At 42.9% G+C, this 20620-nt stretch overlaps 1 protein-coding gene across 1 annotated transcript in view; it reads left to right on the forward strand.

Annotated features, from left to right (window-relative positions):
• Positions 1-9107, forward strand: part of lman2 (lectin, mannose-binding 2) — a 54156-nt gene extending 45049 nt beyond the window's left edge. Inside the window, exons 7-8 of the mRNA XM_072591098.1 lie at positions 788-907; positions 7253-9107. Coding sequence (XP_072447199.1) covers positions 788-907; positions 7253-7413 — 281 coding nt within the window. The 3' untranslated portion in view covers positions 7414-9107. The remainder of the gene's footprint in view (positions 1-787; positions 908-7252) is intronic.
• Positions 9108-20620: the final 11513 nt, after the last annotated feature.

Here is a 20620-nt window from a genome sequence, read left to right on the forward strand (position 1 = left end):
GTCATTTTCTATGGTGAGGTCATTTCCTGTACTTTTTCTCGGGTGGTAAATGGGATCCAAGCCAATCCCATTTACCACCCCTTGAGAAAAAGAACCGGAAATGACGTCACCAACCCAAGGAAATCCAAACACATAAATAGAAAGTGGGCTACACCACCAGTGCTTCATCCAGAGGCTCATTGAAGATGTTACCTAGTATGGTGATGAAATGTCTGAAAGCTTAGCAAGCAAACCTATATCTAGGACCTCAACCTGAGTACAATCTTCTCAAAGCTCCGAGTGTCCTCGCAGGGTGATACAAGACATTTTGAAGACTGGCAGGACAGTTTACCCAGTCAAGACCAATATTTATCTCAAACAATGGATGCACTGGCCATTTTAACTCACGAGATATTTACTATGTACAAACTGGCCAACACATTTTCTACAACAGTGATTATACCTCAAAATTACTTTGGTAAAAGAATGTTATATTACGTGAATTATTCCTGCTTACTCTGTTCCAACTTAGTTCCCAACTGCCTTCACTTACCACTCTTTTCCCTGTGCCCCACTTTCTACACTCCCTCTATCTCCCTTGTCATCCCTGGCCCTGTGGTCTTCCACTATGTCCCAGCCTATGAAGCCTCTCATCCCATTTGCCGTACCTTCTTTTCGTCCTCTTCTCGCTTTCCCCTTCTACCTGTGCTGTGTGTTCCTTGTCCAGTTAATTTAGACTGCATTGCAAACAGAGGATTGAGCAGCTGGTATAAAGCAGATTGATATTGAATTGTTCGTTCTCTTTCAGACAACCATGATGTTATCTCCATGAAACTTTACCAGCTGACAGTGGAGCACTCAGTGGAGGATGAAAACATTGACTGGACAAAAATTGAGCCCAGCGTCAGCTTTCTGAAATCTCCTAAAGGTTGATGGAATGCTTTGCTAGTTTCCTCTCTTTGAGGGAACATGGTAGCGAACCAAAGATAACAGGGTGAAAGGAGAACTGCCCTCTGATACGTTTGCAGCATGTAATCAGGTTCTAGGTCCAATAGGATCATCTTAACTAGCCTCCCCTTGTGTGCATCCTTGTGTTGCCGTAACAAATTAACTAATTAGTTGGACACCTTTTGTGATTACCCCCAGACTTAAAGTTGCTGCCATAGAAAGAAGATTTGTTGTGATAATGATCCTGTGGCCATGTTGAATCTAATGCAGACTCTGCTGAAGTTGGAAATTTGACAGGACGTGGCATTTAGACACCAGAAACTGGGAAGTTGAGGGAGGGAGAGATCAAAAATATCTGAAGATGATTAAAAATGGATTAGTACAGCCAGGAGAGTACCTAAGTAAGATCCAAAGTTTCTCTCAGTATGCCTTGGACATGATTTTAGATGTGCATTTCCTAGATTTTAAACTGATTTAGAATTTTTTTTAAAAGAATGCTGACAGAATGGAGATCGAAACAGACAAAACCTGGAACAAAAGTTGAAAGAGGGGAATAGCTCAAATGGAGGACCAAGTAATATATGAATGCCTGAAATACTGTGAATAAAAGTGGCAAACCAAGGAGACAAATTAGTTCATAGGTGGACTGGACAGTGGTATTGCTGCAACATTTACAAAAAAACATAGCTGAGGCTAGAGTAGGATCAGAAGCTGAACGTTTCTCATTCTTAAGGAAAAGGTAGTTGGGAAATCAGCATCAGTCGCCAATCGTTGGAGCTCTTGCCACTAATAGTTTGGAGACATATACAGGACTGACTTCTGTCTCTCATTCATTGACTATTTCGTGGTTTGGAACTTGTAGGTAGCATGATGAAGGATGAGTTTGTCCATGTGTAGATGGGCATTCATTTCATCCTCTCTCTCCAGCCACTCCTCCTCTTGCCCTTTTGAGTTGGCTTCCACTGACTGATCTGGCATTACCCGGTCACAAATAGCATTGTTCAGCACCTGACCGAGGTGGGAATTTTAAAATTCACGTACTCAGATATTTGCAAAATGTCAATCGTTTCCTTTGACTACCCTCTGTTGTTCATTTCCTGGCCTCTTAAAGTGAAACAGAACGGTGTTGAAGTACAATGTTGAGTCCAGCTTTCTCTCCACAATCTGAGCACTGACTCTGATTTTATCACTGATTTGTGCATTTTATCTCATCATCATACTTATGTGCATTTGTTTTGTTTGTAGCTCAACTAAGATTGTAATCCGGTGGCGGAAATGAACTCTTTCCACTCCATATCCTTCTATAAGATATTAAGAGTCTCTTTGGAGAATTAAGTCATGTCTGAGTTTAGAAATATAAAATATCAAAGACAAATGACATGCTATTGTCCTCCACATTTTTGATTTGGATGCAGTGTTAAACACAATCGATCTCAGCATATTCCTCAATTTTTCAGCTGGGTGTGACTGTCTTCTATTGGTTTGATTCCTGTTTGTCCAGTAATCCCAGAGGACCTACTTCAATTATTCCTTTACCTGCACCATTACCTTCAGTGTTCCAATAATGTACTATAGGTTGACTCCTAATCTTCATTTAGTGCTATCCCTCGGTGACATCATTTGAAAGTGTCATGTGAGGTTTGACATGTACATTTGAATGCTGAGCTCTATCTAATTACCACCGCATTTCCCAATACCTTTACAATTTGATTTACACTGATTGTCTGATATCCTGGTTGTACAGAATTTCCTCCTATGTAATATTGGGAGGATTTAAGTCATTCATTTCCCCATCACTGACTCTGCCTTGCTCTCCATGTACCATTTGCAGTTGATATAAGCTTTTGCAACCTGGAGATTAGAATTGACCACAAGATAAACTTCCATTTTAACCTCCTGGCCATCGCCAAGGCAGCTATGAAGAAACTATCTTCGCAGGCTCAGTTCCTCATTTGCTGCTGAGATCCTTATCTATCTCTTTGCTGCCTCCAAATTAAACCAAAGTATTGGTCTCTCACCAGCTTTCCACCTTTACATCTCTTGCAAATTTGCTGCTCCCACCCTAATTGGCCCTGAGTGCTGTTCACCCTGCAGTTCTGCACATTGGCTCTCCATCAAGCAACTCCGATTTAAAATTCTTACACGCATGTTAAAATCTATCCATGCCCATCCAGATCTCAGTGTCGTCCTCCAGCCCTCTGACATATCTGCATACCTCGAATTTGGCCTCCTGATTATCCCTGTCACTATACAATAGTCATGCCCTCAGCTGCCTAGATCCCAGTTTTAGAATTGTCTCCCTAAATCCCTCTGGCTCTTCTCCTTTAAGGTTCTCCTGATAGCTTACTACTTAGAACAAGTATTGTTCTATAACAGAATTATATTTGCAGATACATTCTATTTTGCTGAAAAAGCACACAATCTGCAGGCAGTCAATCCGTGTGACATTGTATAAATTTCTACTTTGGAAATAGAACCAGTCTGACTCAAGATTAGGATACACACAGACTCTAACCTCACACCTTTAATGCATTGTCACCTGAGATGGCTGAGATGCCACCTTTTTTTTTGTTACAAAACCTAAAAGTTCTCTCAGGAATGTGACTTGAAAGAAGTTCTGGGATTTACATATTAATGAATCAAAGCCTGCAATCCATTCTAAAAGATGAAAGATTTAACAGCAATCTAAGTTTGTTCAATATATCATATCATTGCATGACACTGATCTTGTGCTATAAATTCTGATCTTATGATTCTGCCCCACCAGCTACCTGCCGAAGGAGCAGTGCTCTGAAAGTTAGTACTTCCAAATAAACCTAGTTAAAAATCACACAATACCAGGTTATAGTCCTACAGGTTTATTTGGAAATTGAGGCCATCCCCATGGGTAGCAAACTTGGCTATCAGCCTCTGCTCTGCCATTTTCGGTTGTTGCCTGACCCACGGTCCGTCTTGGAGGACAGTCACCCGAAGGTCCAAAGTCGAATGTCCTAGACCACTGAAGTGCACTGGAGGTGGGAGGTGTCCCAACTCGTATCCGTGTGGACACTCTGCCATGTCTTGCAGTGTCCACCGTAACAAGTTTGTATGGTGTTGGGCAGTTTGCTACGAACAATGATCTGTTTGAGGTTTAGTGGTTGTTTAAAGGTGAGAAGTGGAGGTGTGGGGAAGGTCGTGGTGAGGTGCTCATCCTCAGTGATAATGTGTTGCAGGCTGTGAAGAACATGGGAAGTACTGGATAACGAAGGGTACCCTGTCAGTTGCACTTGGTGCCTGTCTCCTGAAGAGGTCATTACAGTTTCTCGCTGTGGCACATCGAAACTGGCGGTTGATGAGTGAGATTCCTACCTCGTTCTTATGAGGGCATCTTTGAGTACTTCCAGATGCCTGTCACGTTCCTCCTCATCTGAACAGATCCAGTGTATGTGTAGGGCTTGTCCATAGGGGATGGCTGTTTTTAACATGTTTCGGGTGGAAGCTGAAGTGTAGTGCTGTGAGGTTGTGCGTTTGCAGTGGGTGAGGTGCTGAGGCGCCCATCCTTAATGGAGATGCATGTGCCCAGGAATGAGACCGATAACAGAGAGTAGTCCATAGTGAGTTTGATGGTGTGATGAAACTCGATATCACTGTGTAGTTGTTTCAGTGACTCCTTGCCATGGATCCAGAGGAAGAAAACATCATCACTGCACTTGATGTATAGCGTTGGTTGGAGGTCCTGTGTAGAGAAGAAGTCTTGTTCGAACCTGTGATGAAGATTTTGGCATATTGGGGTGCAAATTTGGTCCCCATGGTTGTTCCATGTGTCTGTATAAAGAACTGGTCGTCAAAGGTGAAAATGTTGTGCTCGAGGATAAAGCGGATGAGTTGTAGGATTGTGCTGGGAGATTGGCAGTTGTTGGTGTTGACATTGCAGCAACAGCCTCAGTACTCATCATTGTGAGGGATGCTGGTTTAGAGTGCGGAAGCGTCCATTGTGATGAGGAATGTTCGATTTCTCCGTGGGTGCTGTGTTTCTGTAGGAAATGTGTGGTGTCACGACAGAAGCTGGAGGTCCCCTGAACAATGGGTTTCAAGGTGTCTTCGACATAGCCAGAGAGGTTCTCTCACAGGGTCCCATTGCCTGATATGATGGGATATCCTGGTGTGTTGGCTTTGTGTATCTTTGGAAGGCCTTCAATGTGCAATCTGGGCCGACATGACACTAATTGTTAAAGTTCACTTGAGAATGTAACTTTTAAATGTTCTGCGATTTACGTATGAAAGAACTGAAACCAGCACGTTCATTCTAAAGGATGAGAAACTTAACAAACAACCCAGGTCTTTTTCAATATATAATTTCAGTTACATCACACTGTAAACTTTTGCTGTAAATTCTGTGTCTTATGATCTTATACTCCACAACCACCTGATGAAGGAGCAGAGCTCTGAAAGCTAGTACTTCCAAATAAACCTGTTGGACTATAACCTGGAGTTGTGATTTTAACTTTGTCCACCCCAGTCCAACACTGGCACCTACAAACCAAATAAACCTACTGGACTATAACCTGGTTTTGTGTAATTTTTAACTTAGAACAAGATTTTGGACAGCTTTTTTTGCTCTTCTGAAGCACCTTGTGACATGTTACTCCATTAAAAGGTGCTATGTAAGTACAAGTTGTTGTCCCAAAATCTCAAAATGCTTTTAATGTGTCCATGGATTGGTCGACTTAACATCTGAAAAAGAAAGTAATTAATTTCAAGAGGGCACAACAGATAAAATTCAGTGAAGTGTGGAAATGGTACTTTTTGGCAGGAAATTTGAGGAGTAATGTTATAACCCAAAACCTTTGATTTTAAAGGGAGTGCAAGAACAGAGAGCTCAGGTTTTTCTGTACCAATCATCATTAATGTAAAAGAAAACAAAAGTTGTCAGTTATAGATTCGTAACCTGTTGAGCCTGTCCACCATTCAGTATGATAGTGGCTGAACTTTGATTTCAAATCCACTTTCGCACTTGCTCCCCATTTCACTTGATTCCCTGAGAGAGCAAAAATCTATCTACCCCAGCCTTAAATGATGGAGCATCCACAATTGACCGAAGTAGAAAATTTCAAACACTGTCAACCCTTTGAGTGAAGTTTCTCTTCACCTCAATCCTAAATGATCCACCCTCATCCTGAGACCATCTCTCATGATCTAGGTTCCCAGGCAGGGAAACAATCTTGAAGCATCAACCCAGTAAAGCCCCTTCAGAATCTTCTAGGTTTCAATTAGATCATTGCTCGTTCTTCTAAACTGTGGACAACGTAGACTCTATTTATTCAGTTTGTCATCATAGGGCTGTGCTTTCATCTTAGGGATCAACCTAGTGCATTTCATTGTACTGCCTTTAACACAAGTATACTTCTAAATATGGAGACCAAAACTGGACACAATATTTCAGATGTAGTTTGACCAACCCTTGATTATTTATAGTGAGATATTTTATTCTTGTACTTCATTGCCCTTGCTTTAAAGGCCAACATGCCATCACTTTTCCTGTCAGGACAGAGTAATGAGTGCATACAAATCTTTGGTTTTATAAATAGAGGCATAGAATAAAAAGCTGGTTTTCCGCAACCGAAGAATTGAGTTAAATTCTGGTCACTATGCTTTAGGAAAGATGTGAAGACTTTGAGGAAGGTACTTAAGAGGATTACTAAAATGATTCTGTGTGTGAGAAAGTATGTGCACAGACTGGCGAAGGTGATTGTTCTCCTTGAAGCGGGGAAGACGGAGACCACATTTGATGGAAGAGCTAAAGTTGCATAGGGTTAGATAGAGTAAATGAGATTTAACCTGCGTGTGAAAAGAACAGTGAGGAAAATCTTTTGTATTCAGTGAATAATTGGAATTTGAAACACTGATAGGCTGTTGGTTCAACAGTAACTTTCTGAATAAAAGGAATAGTAAAAGTGGACGATTTGTCAGAGTGGGCCTGAAGTGCCAGCCCAGACTCAATGTACTTTGGGCTTCCCTGGTGCAATACCAGGCCATGGTTGAATGACAGTTTATGCTTTGTCTTAAGATCCTTCATCAGAACATAGGTCTTCACCCAGAGAGTTAACCATTATTTTTCTTTTGGATATTGGTACATTTATGTTTTCTTCTACCACTAAGATCATTGACTGCTCCTCCTCAGTCTTGTTGAGGCTCATCCTTTCAAGCTACAGAAAGTGGGTCACCCATTCTATTCACCACAGTATCTCCTCCTTCAGCTAGGTGTCCATTATTGCCTGATCTTGAACATACCGCTGCGTTCAAAAGTACTGCTAAAATGTTTTTGCTTTTTTTCTTTGTCTACCAGATAACATCGATGATCCAACGGGAAATTTTCGGAGTGGGCCCATGACAGGCTGGAAAATCTTCCTGCTCCTCCTTTGCGCGTTGCTCGGGATCGTTGTGTGTGGCATGGTGGGCGCTGTGGTCTTCCAGAAACGCCAAGAGCGCAACAAGCGGTTTTACTGAATGGAAACCGTCACAGTGGGCCTTTACAATGTGAAGCGTTCTTTTTCTACAAGATGGTTTGTACAACACGAGGTGTTTATATCCAGAAAGGAAAACAGAGATCAAAAATATTTTCATATATTTCTATGAGATGATCTGGGGGCTGGTGATGACGATGAATAAAGAGGGGGAGTGAGTGGATATCACACAGCTACCTGCCCTTGTCACTTTGTACCAGACAGGGGGCATGCTTCCTTTTTTAAACAAACACATTTGTTGAAAATGCATATTAATTTGTTATTTTGAAAGCATTCTTTTTACTAAAGAGCCTGTTTGAATTAGATCTTCTATCTACGGAGCCCTTTCAGTTTTCAAATGCACAGGCTTCAGTGTGATGGAGTACGTTTGAGTCACACAAAGTACTTGCTGTTTTCATTCACACTGTGTGGTTGGATGTTTCAATGGCACCATGTTTCCCTCTTGGCTTTTATCATTCACACTCCTATTCTCAGCCTGCCTCTTTTCTCTGTGCCAGCCCATATAAGTTTCTCTCTCTCTCTCTCTCTCTCAGCTGTACCCAGTCTTTGGAGGACAACTAACGCAGTTTATTAGACTTGTTTTTAGCCTTTGCTTAAATTCATTCTCCACCTCACTTCAGCTCAACTTTACTTGTCTATTGAAAGCAGGCCGCCTCTTACGCTGTTGTCGGCATTTGTGAACCACATCTGTCAGTCTGTAGGATGCTGAATGGGTGGATCTGAGGTTGTGGTTTTAGACAATGCAACAGTTTCTTTCGATTTGAGATGTGTGTGTATGTATTTGCTGGCACAGTTGAGAGAGAGATGTACATGAGGCTGCACCATTGTTCTTGAAAATATCCTGTTTTCTTATTTCTTGTTTTTACCCTTCACTTTTCTCTCTCTTTCATTTTTTTCCCCTCTCTTTCCTTCCCTTCTGCTTTCTTTCTCTCTCTCTCTCCTCCCTCTCTCTCCGCTCGCTCTCTCTCTCCCCTTCCCCTCCCATTTCCTTTGGTCAGTGATCCTCTAAATAAAAATCTGGAAGATTAAAGTTCCATCTGTTCTTCTGTCCAGTATTCCTCTTTACTGCTTGTCACTGTCTTCTAATTGAAACTCGTCATATCAGCTCCTACACTTGCCTTGCCCAGGACCTCAAAACTGTGGAACCTCTCACCTCCTGCCATCATCCAAATGATTGCTAGGCTTTAAAATCCAAGCTGGCATCACCTAACCACTGCTTCCTGATTTACCTCATCTTTGTTTAGTCTCAGTGTGAGGTTGTGCACTGTGAGCCTCAGTCTATCTCCTCCGTTCCAAAAGAAAATATGGAGCCTAACTCATCACACAACTCTGTTTGAAGGATATAAAGTGACAGTTTTTATGGATCTATACAAGCTGCTTTGTGTGTCGACAGCCATCAGTGACTGGGTCAGCTTTTCGAGAACTATTACATGATCTTAATTTGCACTATTCTATTGCCTCTACATTTAACCCGATGGCTCCTTCAGTGGTAGGTGGTTCACAACTGCTTTTTCTAATTGGACTGTGGATAGAAGGTTCTAAAGAAAGGGATCTGAAGATGTTAACCATCGTTGGGGTAGGACACAAGTTGTATTCATGTGACATAGTTACAATAATGTAAACTGGAATGTAAGGAACAATGTGGGTACTGATAGAAATAAACAGCGATAATTTATAGCTGCCTTTTGTGTGGTGCCTTTTATGTTGCCTCATTTCCATCACAAAGTTATATCCCAAATGTATAAACTTATCTTTTGAGAACATGAAGGACAGAAAGGATTAGGAGGCCCAAAGCACTTGGCTGTTTTTCTCCAAGTTCTATAAGCTCAGCCTTCAAATGATATTCATATGTCGAATGGATCCATAGCCGGGATTCGTGTTCCTGATGGCTGGCCACCAGCTCTGGTGAACAAATCCATGGTCGTGGTGGCTACAATTCCTCCAAACTGCATCTGCTGACATTTGCTAGTCTTATTCACTCTGAGGGCTGAGGGACAGATCAATGCAAAAATGGGGGACAATGGAAGGCAGAGAAAATGGGAGATTTTGCACTATGTTAATAACAATTTTGCACGATAGTCACACTTTAATTTCAGCTGAAGCATGTGTTATGCTGATGTTTTGTTTAGGAATTGGAAGCTGTATTCACTTTTAGACACTGTATGGTCCAAATGAAGTTTGCTATTGTTATGAAGCAGTCTTTGACTCCTAGTTGCAACTTTAAGTGAAAACACGATCAAAAAGATGGATTTTAAGCTATCTCCTAAAAGTAGAAAGACAGATGCACAGCGCTCTAGGGAGACAATTCCAGAGCTTAGGACCTTGATTGCTAAAGACAGTGTGTTAGATGTACAGTGTGGAAACGGATCTTTGGACCAACTCATCCATGCAGACCAGATATCCTAAATTAATCTAGTCCCATTTGCCAGCACTTGGCCCTTTCTGTTCATCCAGATGCCTCTTAAATGTTGTAATTGTACCAGCCTCCACCACTTCCTCTGGCAGCTCATTCCATACACTCACCACCCTCTGTGTGAAAAAGTTGCCCCTTAGATCCCTTTTAAATCTTTACCCCACTCATCCTAACCCCATGCCCTCCAGTTCTGGACTCTGCCCAACCCAGGGAAAAGATCTTGTCTATGTACCCTACCCCTCATGATTTTATAAACCTCTATAAGGTCACCCCTCAGCCTCCGATGCTCTAGGGAAAACAGCCCCAGCCTGTTCAGCCTCTTGCTGTAGCTCAAATCCTCCAAACCTGGCAACATCCTTTTTGATCTTTTCTGAACCCTTTCAAGTTTCACAACATCCTTCGGTAGGAGAGAGACCAGAATTGCACACAATATTCCAAAAGTGGTCAAACCAATGTCCTGTACAACCATAAAATGTCCTCCCAACTCCTGTACTCAATGCTCTGACTGGCAAAGGAAAGCATACCAAACGCCGCCTTTACTATCCTATCTACCTGTGATTCTACCTTTAAGGAATTATGAACCTGCATCCTAAAGTCTCTGTTTAGCAACATTCCCCAGGACCTAACCATTAAGTGTATAAGTCCTGCTCTGATTTGCTTTTCCAAAATGCAGCACCTCGCATTTATCTAAATTAAGCTCTATCTGCCGGTCCGCAGCCCATTGGCCCATCTGATCAAGATCCTGTTGTACTCAAGAGATAACCATCTTCACTGTCCACTTAACTTACAACATGGTAAACAATTAAGAAGCAATTACATTCTGAGACATTCAGGATTGGAGGAGTGCCTATCACTGAGGGTTGTAGGAACAGGAGGAGATTATAAACATGGAAGGGCTGTGCCCATGGAGGAATTTGAAAATGACAATATTTTTAATAGAAGTATTGTTTAACCAGGACAGAATGTAGGTGAGCAACTGCAGGCATGATGGAAGTGCAGGGTTTGGTGGAAGCTAAGACAAGGACAGCAGAGTTTGCATGATTTAAAGTCCATGGAGTATAGAATATGAGACAACCAGGAGTGTGTTGGTCTGGTAAAGTCTCAAGGGAGTGACTACCTAGTTGGGGGTTTCAGTAGTGCAGACACATAGTCAGGTGATGTTTCACAGGTAGAAATGGGCAGTCTTAATAAGTGAGGTAAAAACAATGACTGCAGATGCTGAAAACCAAATACTGGATTAGTGGTGCTGGAAGAGCACAGCAGTTCAGGCAGCATCCAACGAGCTGCTCGTTGGATGCTGCCTGAACTGCTGTGCTCTTCCAGCACCACTAATCCAGTCTTAATAAGTGCACAATCTGGTTCAGCTTTCAATAGTTAGAATTGGTGACTGAGGGATGCCATTTGTGGTGGATGCCATTTGTGGTGGAGACCATTGTCGGTGACTTTGGTCTTCTGACATATAATTGAAATTTATGCTTATCCAGTACTGAATGTTGGACAAGCAGTTAAAGAATTTAGGAGCAGCAGAAGGTTCAAGACAAACATTCATGAGGTAGAGCCATGTGTCATCCCTAATTCTGTATTTTTGGGTGATGTCACTTAGAGGCAGTGTATAAATGAGAAATAGGGGACCACCAGAGGTAACAGTGCAGAGGTAAGAGGCGATGCAATTGCATTCATCCCTTGGCTATAATTAAATCAACAAAAATATAACTGACAAATATAATTGAGATATTGGACAAACTTTGTTTCCAGAGTCAAGAGTGTGGCGCTCGCAGCAGGTCAGGCAGATCTGAGGAGCAGGAGAATCGATGTTTCCGGCATAAGCCCTTCATCAGGAATGAGGTTTATTTTCACTTGAACATCGAAGGATGAGGGGCAACCTGAGAAGTTCAGAAAATTATGAGAGGAATGGATAGTCAAAGTCTTTGTCCTCAGGGTAGAAATGTCAATTACTCAGGGACATAGGTTTAAGGTAAAAGGGGCAACATTTAAGAGAAGTGTAAGAGGCAGGTTTTTTTTTAAACAGGGTGGTTAAGTGCTTGGAATGTGCTGTCAGAGTAGGTGGTGGAGTTGGATACAATAGCAACATATTAGAGGTATCTAGACAAATATATGAATAGGCAAGGAATAGAATTAGAATTTGGTTTACTCATTAAGGGTACTCAAGTACAGGGATACAGCGAAAAGTTACAGTGTTACCATTCTCCGGTTTAATTGGAAGCACTAGCTTTCAGAGCACTGCTCTTTCATCGGGTCGTTGTGGAGAGTCCACAACCACCTGATGAAGGAGCAGTGTTCCGAAAGCTAGTGCTTCCAATTAAATCTGTTGGACCATAACCTGGTGCTGTGTGATTTTTAACTTTGTACACCCCAGTCCAACACCGGCATCTCCAAATCATGGCCATTCTCTGGCGCTATCTTAGGTGCAAGGTACCTAGGTACAAAACTTAGGTAAAAAGATAACTAAATAGAAGTTCGCGTTACAGTTCATGACAATGTAAAGTAATAAATAAGAAATAAAGTTAAAAATTCCAAATTACATGGGCCTGCAGTTCCATGATGGGCTTTCCCCATAATGGCTCGATCTTTGTCCCCTGCTGGGCTTGATCTGTTGATTCCTTGAACCTCCATGCAGCTGTATAGCCATCGACTGCCGTCTGGATTCATTAGCCACCTCACCACAGGCTATCAGAGTGCTGCTCTGGGCTCCCAGCCACTCCCACAATGCCACCGAGTGCCAGAGTTCTGCCCAGACACACCAACCACCCTTGTGGCCGATCACCAAAGTCCCTGCTCTGGGTCCCCTGCTGCTGCTGTCTCCCTTACCGAACTCCCTCCTGAAGGTAAGTAGAGAATAAAAACTAAAACAAACCTGAAAGAAAAGTTGTCAGAGTGCAGGAGCTGCAGCTCAGGAGTCCTTACTCCGCCGCCACCTTGTTCTGAATGGAGGGGGACTATCAGCGCACAGGCAAAAGGTTTCAGTTCAGAAAGGCATCATGTTGGGGCAGTCTTGGTGGGCTGAAGGGCCTGTGCTTCTGCTATATTGTTCTTTGTGCACAACGGGAATGCAATCCCACCCAGTCACATGATAGTGAAGCATTGCTAAAGGTTGGCCGACAGTTGAGCAAGATGAGAAGGGATAGCTTCCCTTTAGTACAGTCACATAGGATGGCATTTGTGACTTAGGGAGCTATATTTGTAAAATTGTGGAGACAGATGAGTGTTCTAGGAATAAATTTAGATGATTTAAAATATTTTAAGTCCTTGAGAGGAAAGAAAGGAAAGTGTTGATGTTTATGGTAGTTTGCAGGAGCAGCACAGTTAAGAGTTTATTTTGCAGAGATGGGTGATAGACCATAAGACATAGGAGTGGAAGTAAGGCCATTTGGCCCATCTAGTCCATTCCACCATTTAATCATGGCAGCTGGGCATTTCAACTCCACTTACCTGCACTTTCCCCATTGTCCTTAATTCCTTAAAAGATCAAGAATTTATCAATCTCTGCCTTGAAGACATTTAACATCCCGGCTTCCACTGTGCTCCGTGGCAATGAATTCCACAGACCCATCACACTCTGGCTGAAGAAATGTGTCCTCATTTCTGTTCTAAATTGACCCCCTCTAATTCTAAGGCTGTGTCCACGGTTCCTGGTCTCCCCACCTACTGGAAACAAATTAACCTTTAAGTTAACCTTTAGTCTTTCTAAGCAATGCATTATCTTGTAAGTTTCTATTAGATCTCGCCTCAACCTTCTAAACTATAATGAATACAATCTCAGGATCCTCAGCCTTTCATTGTATGTTAGGCCTACCATTCCAGGGATCATCCATGCGAATCTCCGCTGGACAGTGCCAGTGTGTCCTTCCTGAGGTGTGGGGCCCAAAATTGGACACAGTATTCTAAGTGGGGCCTAACTAGAGCTTTGTAAAGTCCCAGAAGCACTGCAGATTGTGATGACTGCAGCTTTAATCATTAAAGACTGAACAGCAGAAAACACCAAATCAAAGTCAAGATTAGGGTGGTGCTGGAAACGCACAGCAGGTCAGGCAGCATCCGAGGAGCAGGAAAATTGACGTTTTGGGCTAGAGCCCTTCATCAGGAACACCAAGTCAAAGTCATACTTCTGCAGAAGAAAGGGTCTCAGAGGGGCAAGATATGAATGAACCTACACAAACATGTCCATCAGAGGCCACTGCTGACTTTTTGAATGAACTACCAAAATCAATCCACTCTCCTGCTCTTTCTCTATACCTTGACACGTTTTCTTTTTAAAATTTTTCTCCAATTCCCTTTTGAAAGTTACTACCATTAAGCTTCTTTCAGACAATGAAGTTCAGATTCTAACAATTTACTGCATTTAAAAAGACATACGTCTCACCTCTCCTCTAGGCCTTGTCCTATTTATCTAAAATCTAAATTCTTTTGTTACCAAAATCATTTCTCCCTCTCCAACTCAATAAAGCTCCCCCTCTGCAATTTTTAATCCCTCAGTTAAATACCCGTTTAAACCTGGATTTTCTTCTCCTTTTCTTAGATTATGATTGCAGTCTTAGTGTACTGAAATGGGAGTTCTCACAAGGCAGGAATATGTTTTGAGTCTTGCTGCTTTTCAGTCTGCTGACAGTTTACAAACATAAGGCACACAGTCACTAACCTTTAAGTTAACCTTTGGCCTGCCTGTCAATAAACTCCGCTCTTGCACTCAGTCAATTGAGCTATTACTTATGACAATTAAATTCTTTATATCCTTATACTTTTTTTGCATCAAATTAAACCTTACCTTGGGCTAACTATTTGAGATCACAACCCTAGATTAAAAAAAACACAACACTGAGGAAGGAGGATTGGTTGTTGGGAACAGAGATTTATCACAGAATTTGAAGTATTGCTGTCTCAGAAATAGCAACGTTCGGGGTGGAAGCAAATTGTTGCAGACGCTGGAATTTGAACTGAAAATAAAAAATGCTGGAGATCACAGAAGGTCAGGCAGCATCCATGGAGAGAAAGCAAGCTAACGATTCGAGTCTAGGTGACACTTCATCTGAGCTGGTGTGAATTATGGAGGGAGCAGCATTTGTGCAAAAGTGGGAGTGTTGGGATTGCTGGGGGAGAAAGGATGTTGTCAGTTCAGATTGAGTGATCGGAATGTGAGAATGGCAGAACAATGGTGTGTCTAACCGCCAGACTGGAAAGGTCAGACGGGGAGGGAAGAGAGGACATGGTGACAGAGAATGTAACAAGCAAACTAAAAAAAACCGAAAGCAATAGGTTTACAATCTGAAAGCGTTGAACTGAATATTGAGCCCAGAAAGTTGTGAAGTGCCCGTTCTGAAGATGAGATGTTGCTCATCTAGTTTTCCCTGTGATTCACTGGGACATTACAGCATGCCGAGATCAGACATGTGGGCAGCGAGCAGGACGTTCTGTTAAAATGACTGGCTACGGGAAGGTCTACATGGACTGGATTTTAAAATTTAAAGGGAAAGCATATATTCCGCAAAGCGGTCACCCAGTCTGTGTTTGGTTTCTTCAGTGCAGGGTCAGCCACATCAGGTGCAGCGAACACAATACACAAGGTTAGAGGAGGTGCAAGTGAAATACTGCTTCACCTGGAAAGACTGTTTAGGTCCTTGGGATGGTAAGCAGGGAAGAGGTGAAAGGGCAGATGTTTCATCTACTGTGGTTACATGGGAAGGCGCTGTGGGAAGGGGGGCAGTGTAGGTGGTGTTGGTGGTCGAGGAATGGACCAGGATGTCCCGGAGGGAACCATTCCTGCGAAATGCAGAGTGAGGGGAAGATGTCTTTGGTGGTGGCTTTCTGCTCGAATTGTCTGAAATGGCAGAGAATGTTCCTTTGAATGCAGAGGTTGTGGGATGAAAAGGGAGGACAATGGGGACCCAATGATGCTGTTGTGAATGATGGGAAGGGGCAAGGGCAGAAGCACAGGTGATAGGTCGGACGTGGTTGAGGGCTCTGTCAATCACAGTGGGCATGAAACCATAGTTATGGAACACCTTCAGATTGTGAACTCATTCCTTGCCTTTCCTTTAGCTTTGCTTGTACATTCTCTGTCCTCTCTCCCCTCCCCCCATTCCCCGTCTGTCCTTTCCAGTCTGGCAGTTAGACACACCATTCTCACATTCCGATCACTTAATCCGAACTATCAACATCCTTTCTCCCCCAGCACTCCAACAGCACCCCCCTCAACCTTTGCATAAATGCAGCCCCCTCCATATTTCACGTCAGCTCTGATGAAGAGTCAGCTCGAGTCAAAATATTACCTTGCTTTCTCTCCATGGTTGTAGCGTGACCAGCTGTGATCTCTAGCGGTATTTATTTCACCAGAGCAGCAGAGTTGGCCATTGAGCCAAAATTCAGGTGAAGCACATAGTGCCAATACTCTTGAGGTCAGGGAGCACACAGTGCAAACACTGCTGCATTCAGGGAAGATATGGCACTAACTTCCTAGAATTCAGGCAGTAGGGATTGCAAACTGTCCCAAAATCAATGAGTGCAAAACCTCCAACCAATCACCGTTGGTGCATCACATGAGCCACTTTTCCTCTGACTTCAGATGTTGACAAGTCACAGAGATGTACTTGAAAATTTACATATGGCTGGGGAAAGGAAATGGGGTGTGTGCACTTACTGGGTTTCATCAGTGCTATCAGGAGGATATTCAATTATTAGAAGGAGATGTGGAGAACAAAGCTTGAGTGTGGCATCACAAAAATCAGTTACCAGGAGCAGTGAAAATCTTCAGCTTTTTTTTAAGATTACTTACAGTGTGGAAACAGACCCTTCGGCCCAACAAGTCCACACCACCAAAGCGCAACCCACCCATACCCCTAACCTAACACTACGGGCAATTTAGCATGGCCAGTTCACCTGACCTGCACATCTTTGGGAGGAAACCCACGCAGACACGGGGAGGACATGCAAACTACACACAGTCAGTCGCCTGAGGCGGGAATTGAACCCGGGTCTCCAGGGCTGTGAGGCAGCAGTGCTAACCACTGTGCCACCGTGCCGCCTGCAGTGTTTAAACTGATGGAAGGTAAAGTTAGGTTGGGTCAGATTTCAGCACATTCTTCACAGAATGATCAACATTTATCCCCTGGGTGGGATAGTTGAGACAGAGTCATAGAGATGTACAGCATGGAAACAGTCTCTTTGATCCAACTCGCCCATGCTGACCAGATATCCTAACCTAATTTAGTCCCACTTGCTAGCACTTGGCCCACATCTCTCTAAATCCTTCCTACGCATGTACCCTTTCAGATGCTTTTAAATGTTGCAATTGTATCAGTCTTTACCACTTCCTCTGGTAGCTCATTTCATACACCCACCACCATCTGTGTGAAAAGGTTATCCTCGAGGTCCGTTTTAAGTCTTTCCCCTCTCACCTTAAACCTATGCCCTCTAGTTATGCTTTTACCCTGAGCAAAAGACATTGGCTATTCACCCCAACCATGCCCCTCACTATCTTGTAAGCCTCTGATGTTCCAGGGAAAATAACCCCTTCCTATTCAGCCTTGCCCTTTGTCTCAAAACATCCAACTCTGGCAACATCTTTGTAAATCTTTTCTGAACCCTTTTAAGTTTAACAACATCTTTCCTATGGCAGGGAGACCAAAATTGAATGTAGTATTTGAAAAGTGGCCCAAACAATGTCCTGTACAGCCACAACAGACTGCAATCGTTTTAAGGAACTGCTTGATGCTGCCTTGGAACCAGTCAGGGACATTAGTGAGTGAACTGAGTCGGCAAGCCTCATTGTACTTTTTCATCCTGGCTGTTTTTGCAACACTGTCTGTATCTGCTCCGCCCTCCTCTCCGACCTATCACCTTCACCCCCACCTTCATCTACCTATCGCATTCTCAGCTGCCTTGCCCCCCCAAATTCACCCCCTTTCATTTATCTCTTAGCCCCCTTGGGCCACCCCTTCATTCCTAATGATGAGCTTATGCTCGAAATATCGACTCTCCTGCTCCTTGGATGCTGCCTGACCAGCTGTGCTTTTCCAGCACCACAGTGTTCAACTCTGATCTCTAGTGTCTGCAGTCCTCACTTTTTCCTGTCTCCATTCATTGAATACTTTGGAAATTTAGCAGATGAGTCATTCAATAGATACACAGCCCTGGAAACATACTACGTTCAACAGATTTGTTTGAATCTTTGTAAAACTATCTTCATTTACTTAATACTGAATAGTTCAACTTGGAACATTGGATTAGTAAATACACATTTAAAAGTGTTCCTGTGGATTTAATATTACATGTGCCTTATCTCAGTTTACAAATGTTCTAAATATTTCGCAATGACTTACTTTGACACATAGTGACTTACGTTGCCCAGTAAATACCTTGGGAGATAGATGACAAGTTGATGAGTTTAAAATCTTGGGGTGGAGCTGCAGCAGCTTGATTAGCTTTGTGGGAGTCAGTTTTGTACAAGTTGAAAACAATGCCAGAAAATTAGTTCAATGGACATGTTTCTGAACAAAAAAGTAGGGCACTCATGAAAAAAATTATAAATCACGCAACACCAGGTTATAGTCCAACAGGTTTATTTGGAAGCACTAGCTTTTGGAGCATTGCTCCTTCATCAGGTGGTTGTGAAGAATAAGAGCGTAAGACACAGAGTCATAGGGTCTGAGAGACGTACAGCACAGAAACAGACCCTTTGGTCCAGCCCGTCCATGCCGACCAGATTTTCCAACCCAATCTAGTCCCACCTGCTAGCACCCGGCCCAAATCCCTCCAAACCCTTCTTATTCATATACCCATCCAAATGCTTTTTAAATGTTGCAATGTACCACTTCCTCTGGCAGCTCATTCCATACACATACCACCCTCTGCGTGAAAAGTTGTCCCTTAGGTCTTTTTTATATCTTTCCCCTCTCACTCTAAACCTTTGCCCTCTAGTTCTGGACTCCCCCACCCCAGGGAAAAGACTTTGTCTACTTATCTTATCCATGCTCCTCATAATTTTGTAATCCTCTATAAGGTTACCTCTCAGCCTCTGACGCTCCAGGGAAAACAGACCCAGCCTGTTCAGCCTCTCCCTGTAGCTCAGATCCTCCAACCCTGGCAACATCCTTGTAAATCTTTTTCTGAACCCTTTCAAGTTTCACAACATCTTTCCGATAGGAAGGAGACCAGAATTGCATGGAATATTCCAACAGTGGCCTAACCGATATCCTGTACAGCCGCAACATGACCTCCCAACTCCTGTACTCAATACTCTGACCAATAAAGGAAAGCCTATCAAACGCTGCCTTCACTATCCTATCTACCTGTGACTCCACTTTCAAGGAGCTATGAACCTGCACTCCAAGGTCTCTTTGTTCAGCAACACTCCCTAGGACCTTACCATTAAGTGTATAAGTCCTGCTAAGATTTGCTTTTCCAAAATGCAGCACCTCGCATTTATCTGAATTAAACTCCATCTGCCACTTCTCAGCCCAATGGCCCATCTGGTCAAGATCCTGTTGTAATCTGAGGTAATCTTCTTCACTGTCCACTACACCTCCAATTTTGGTGTCATCTGCAAACTTATTAACTATACCTCTTATGCTCACATCCAAATCATTTATATAAATTACAAAAAGTAGTGGACTCAGCACCAAATCTTTTGGCACTCCACTGGTCACAGGCCTCCAGTCTGAAAAACTACCCTCCACCACTATTCTCTGTCTTCTACCTTTGAGCCAGTTCTGTATCCAAATGGCTAGTTCTCCCTGTATTCCATGAGATATAACCTTGCTAACCAGTCTCCCATGGGGAACCTTGTCCAATGCCTTACTGAAGTCCATATAGATCACAACTACTGCTCTGCCCTCCTCAATCTCCTTTGTTACTTCTTCAAAAAACTCAATCAAGTCTGTGAGACATGATTTCCCACGCTCAAAGCCATGTTGACTATCCCAAATCAGTCCTTACCGTTCCAAATACATGTGCATCCTGTCCCTCATGGTTTCCTCCAACAACTTGCCCAACACTGACATCAGGCTCACTGGTCTATAGTTCCCTGACTTCTTCTTACCGCCCTTCTTAAACAGTGGCACCACGTTAGCCAACCTCCAGTCTTCCGGCACCTCACCTATGACTATCGATGATACAAATATCTCAGCAAGTGGCCCAGCAATCACTTCCCCAGCTTCCCACAGAGATCTAGGGTATACCTGATCAGGTCCTGGGGGTTTATCCACCTTTATGTGTTTCAAGACATCCAGCACTTCCTCCTCTGTAATATGGACATTTTTCAAGATGTCACCATCTATTTCCCTACATTCTATATCTTCCATATCCTTTTCCACAGTAAATACTGATGCAAAATACTCGTTTAGTATCTCCCCCATTTTCTGTAGCTCCACACAAAGGCTGCCTTGCTTATCTTTGAGGGGTCCTATTCTCTCCCTAGTTACCCTTTTGCCCTTAATGTATTTGTAAAAACCCTTTGGATTCTCCTTAACCCTATTTGCCAAAGCTATCTCATGTCCCCATTTTGCCCTCCTGATTTCCCTCTGAAGTATAGTCCTACATCGTTTATACTCTTCTAAGGATTCACTCGATCTATCCTGTCTATACCTGACTTATGCTTCCTTCTTTTTCTTAACCAAACCCTCAACTTCTTTAGTCATCCAGCATTCCCTATACCTACCAGCCTTTCCTTTCACTCTAATAGGAATTTATAGCAAAAAATTACAGTGTGATGCAACTGAAATTGTATATTGAAAAAAATCTGGATTGTTTGTTAAGTCGCTCATCT

Source organism: Chiloscyllium punctatum, chromosome 20 (assembly GCF_047496795.1).
Source record: "Chiloscyllium punctatum isolate Juve2018m chromosome 20, sChiPun1.3, whole genome shotgun sequence".
NCBI lineage: Eukaryota > Metazoa > Chordata > Chondrichthyes > Orectolobiformes > Hemiscylliidae > Chiloscyllium > Chiloscyllium punctatum.